We start from the raw sequence: 4598 nt of genomic DNA on the forward strand, positions 1-4598 counted from the left end.
TAAATTATCAATAAATCATAACTCTTTCTTGATTCCTTTCAAAATAAAGACAATTCAACTTGAGGCTTTTAAATCCTTAAAATCCTCGACTTAGTTCCATTTGATATAATTAACAAATATAATCAAATAACGGTGTCCGCGAAGTATGGTGTAAACCTAAAACTACCCGGGCATAAACATGAATAGTAGCTACGTACGGACTCTCGTTAGTTCGTGCGTACATAACCCCCAAAAATAACAACACATATTAATTAAGTTCACCTATGTTGTAAATTCCCTCTTACAAGGTTAGAAAAGAGACTTATCTCGTCTCAAGCCTACTTCCCAGTTCAAGAATGCGCTCAAACCTCCAAATTTGATGCCAAACGACTCGAAACTAGTAAAACATTACATAAATCAATCAATCTAATGCTCAAAAGTTCATATCTCCACTATTAGAGTGATTACCCAACCCAAATTGCAAGATTCCTAAAATTCACCCCCCGGGCCCACATACCCGGATTCTGAAAATGTTTGAAGAAAGTTGTTACCCATAACCTTAGGAACGTAAATATATGGTTTTCACTAAGTTTCATAATCATTTTCGTGGTAAAACCTTATTTTTATTAAACCCTAGGTTTTTCATCTAAACCTATGATTTCTACCAATTTTCAAGTTGAAATCTACCCATAATCTATGTATTAAACTCACATTAAGGTAGGAATTACTTACCCTCAATAGCTAGGTTGAAGTCTCCCTTTTTGAAGCTCTAAAATCGCCCAAATGTGTGAAAAATAGGAGAAAAATGCCTAACTCCCGTATTTAATGAAGTTCACTGCCTTCAGCGATTTCCGCACCTGTGGTCATAGGGCCGCACCTGTGGTCATAGGGCCGCACCTGCGCCCTCGCTTCTGCGGAATTCCCCTCGGCCGAATGGCGTCGCTTCTGCGGATGGGTTTTCGCTTCTGCGGAGGATTGGGCCGCACCTGCGGAACCTGGGCTGCCCTTCCTTGGCCTCTTCTGCGAGGCTTGGCTCGCACCTGCTAGCTCGCACCTGCGGCTGGAAAAGCGCAGGTGCGATTATGAAAGACCTAATGCTTCAGCTGTTGTTCCAAATTCTCATCTTGGTCCGAGCCTCGTCCGATTGACACTCGGGGCCCCCGGGGCCGCGCCCAAACATACCAACAAGTTTGGAATCATAAAAAGGACTCGCTCGAACTCTCGGAACGGCCGAACAACATCAAAATTAAGAATCGCACCCCAAAACCATTTGAATCAAACTTAAGAACTTCAAGTTCTTCAATTTACTTTCAATGCGCCGAAACGTACTTAAACTACTCGGAATGACACCAAATTTTGCGCGCAAGTCTTAAATGATATTACGGAACTATTACCGGTCTCAGAATTTCATTTGAACCTCGATATCACCAAAATCCGCTCCCAACCAAATTTAAAGAACTTCTAATACCTTCAAGAACCAACTTTCACTATTAGGCGCCAAAATGCTCTCGGGTCATCCAAAACTCGATCCGAACATAAGCCCAAGTCCGAAATCATCATACGAATCTATTGGAATCGTCAAATTTCGATTCCGAGGTCGTATACTCAAAATATTGACCAAAGTCAAACTTGCTCTTTTTAGCCAACCTTAAGGAACCAAGTGTTTCGATATCAACCCGAACCCTTCCAAATCCTAAACTAATTATCCCCACAAGTAATAAAACAAAAATATCATGTGCGGAAAGTTTTATTTAGGGAAAAGAGGTTCTAGAAATCAAAACGACCAGTCGGGTCGTTACATCCTTGGTCCCGAAATACCTTATCTTAGTGCAATCAGTGCACTTATATATCTTGCTAATATTACAAGGCCTGGCATAGCATTTTCTGTTAATTTACTAGCAAGATATAACTCTTCTTCTATACAGAGACATTGGAACGAGATTAAGCATATATTGTGATGTTTAAAGGGAACACTTTATATGAATTTATTTTATTCTAACAAAGGTAGTGCAAATCATATTGGTTATGCAGATGTTGTTATTTATCTGATCAACATAAAGCTTGATCTCAAACCGGGTACATGTTTAGATGTGGTGGTACTGTCATATCATGCCGCTCCACAAATCAATCTATTGTTACTACTTCTTCAAATCATGCTGAAATAATAGCTATTCATGAAGCAAGTAGGGAATGCATATGGTTGAGATTAGTGATTCATTTTATTCAAGGAAAATATGGTTTGGAATGTGATAAAAGATCCACAAGTTTATACGAAGACAATGTTGCATGCATAGCCCAATTAAAGGAAGGATTTATAAAAGGAGATAGAACGAAGCACATTTCACCAAAATTATTCTACACACATGATCTTCAGAAAAATGATGATATTGATGTGCAACAAATCCGTTCAAGTGACAATCCGACAGATTTATTCACTAAATCTTTGCCAACTTCAACTTTTGAGAAGATGGTATACAAGATTAGAATGCGAAGACTCAAATATTTGAAACAAATATTTCATGAGGAGGAGTAAAATGCGCGTTACACCCTTTTTTCCTTACTAAGGTTTTTCCCACATGGTTTTCCTTATAAGGTTTTTAATGAGATAAGTAGTTATGCGTATTACTAAATATGTGTACTCTTTTTCCTTTACTAGGATTTTTTTCTACGGGGTTTTTCCTAGTAAGGTTTTAAATGAGACACATTATCTTTTAATGAACATCCAAGAGGGAGTGTTATAAATATATTATGGATGTTCATTTAGTACTTCGTTGTAAATAAGCATCCCGAAGAAGCTTATCCATATGGGATTCCGCCATAAATATATTTATCTATTTAGTACTCTATTGGAAATAAGCCTCCTGAAAAAACTTATCCTTTCGGTACTCCGTTATGAATAAATATTACCCCCGGTAGCAGATTATCTATATCTAATACAATAAGCTTATCCTTTTGGTACTCTATTATGGATAAATATTACTCCGGTAAAAGATTATATATATTTGATACAATAGTAGCTTTGACAAGAGTGGGTTGCTTTAGTGGTTAGCATCCACCACTTCCAACTAAGAGGTTGTGAGTTCGAGTCACCCCAAGAGCAAGGTGGGGGAGTTCTTGGAGGGAGGGAGCCGAGGGTCTATCGGAAACAGCCTCTCTACCCTAGGGTAGGGGGTAAGGTCTGCATATTGTGGGTACAATAGCAGCTTGCAGTAGCATCTTACACAACAGCTTACAGTAGCAGCTTACACAGCAATTTCCTTTCTTCTATAAATAGAGGAGATTTCAGTTCATTATATACATCAGTTTGAAATTGAATAATATATCAGTTTCTCTCTATACTTATCTTTACTTTACGGTATTTATTTTATAACAAATATATGAATATTAATAAATAATTTATTTTTTTGGACAATAATCAATTTTATCTTACTCTTTTACTTCATTTTACAATAAAAATTTGTCTATCACATAAACCCCCACCCCGCCACCTTCCTATGCAAACAAAATTCAGGATTCAAAAGAGAACAGAATGAGGGCCGTCACTCTATAGTGGAAATTTTCAAAGCCTTTTTTTGCTCTTGAAATCATGGCGTCACTCCATCTCAGCAAAAATGGAGATTTTACCAGTAATTTGAGAGATTTAATGTGGCAGAAACAAGAGAATAGAGTCACTGGAGTTGAAGAAACCCTAGATCGTATCAATCAGTTGCCAGACGCACTCCTCGTACAAATTCTCTCTCTTTTACCGACGAGAGATGCCGTCGCATCATCTGTTCTCTCTAGAAGGTGGCGTTATCTCTGGAATTCAATTGATAATTTCCATTTCGTTGTTAGAAATGACGACAAAGCTGAAAACTTCATATCCTTTGAGGACCACGTTTTAGCTCATTGCACTTGTCCCAAAATCAGAAAATTCAAACTCGATTTAAATGGCATGTCTAATAGGGAGTTTGAGTTGATAATCAGCCTATGGAATAGTTTTGCTGTGGAAAGAAATGTTGAAGATGTTGTTTTTATGTGTTCATTTGATGATGAAGTACTTTATTACAAATGGCCGCCTTCATCTATGTGCACGTGTTCGTCATTGATTACATTGGATTGGAGCTGTTGCACGTTTGATAAGGAATCGGTAATAGAGTGGAAGTCTCTGAAAAGCCTAAAGTTGCAATACATTATGTTTGATGATGACGATATTGTGAACTTACTGTCATGTTGTCCTGCTTTGGAAACTATGGAGTTGTCACTATTTGAGGGATTTTGTCGTGTTGAAATTACTTCTTCAAATCTAAAGCGACTAACGTTGGAAAGCCATAAGTGGCCTTGTAGCGGAGAGGAGGATTCTTTGGAAATTTTTTGCCCCACATCTTCAGCATTTGGATATTTCAGGATCCCTTGGACATATCAAGTGTAGGCTAGTAAATGTCTCCTCTTTGGTTACTGCCAGCCTAACTTTTGACATTTGCTGTATTGCTGATGACTCTGAAGAAGACTGATATTGAGGAAGAAAGTTGTCGTGATTATCATCAAGTTTTCAGAAACCTTGTTCTGGACTATCTTCAAAAGTTGAGTTATGCGATTGAGCTAACAATTGGAAGTTGGTTAGCAGAGGTTCGTTTTTG

General features: G+C 37.9%; 1 protein-coding gene across 1 annotated transcript; it reads left to right on the forward strand.

Moving 5' to 3' along the window:
• Positions 1-3565: 3565 nt before the first annotated feature.
• Positions 3566-4390, forward strand: LOC104115086 (F-box/FBD/LRR-repeat protein At4g00160-like). The gene has a single exon (XM_009625661.4). It carries the CDS (start codon positions 3566-3568, stop codon positions 4388-4390), a length of 825 nt encoding a protein of 274 aa, XP_009623956.1.
• The last annotated feature ends 208 nt before the right edge of the window (positions 4391-4598 follow it).

The sequence above is a fragment of the Nicotiana tomentosiformis genome, chromosome 2 (assembly GCF_000390325.3).
Source record: "Nicotiana tomentosiformis chromosome 2, ASM39032v3, whole genome shotgun sequence".
Taxonomy (NCBI): domain Eukaryota; kingdom Viridiplantae; phylum Streptophyta; class Magnoliopsida; order Solanales; family Solanaceae; genus Nicotiana; species Nicotiana tomentosiformis.

Coding starts and splice junctions, on each gene's coding strand:
- LOC104115086 (XM_009625661.4), top strand. CDS start 3,566: ATGGCGTCACTCCATCTCAGCAAAAATGGAGATTTTACCAGTAATTTG.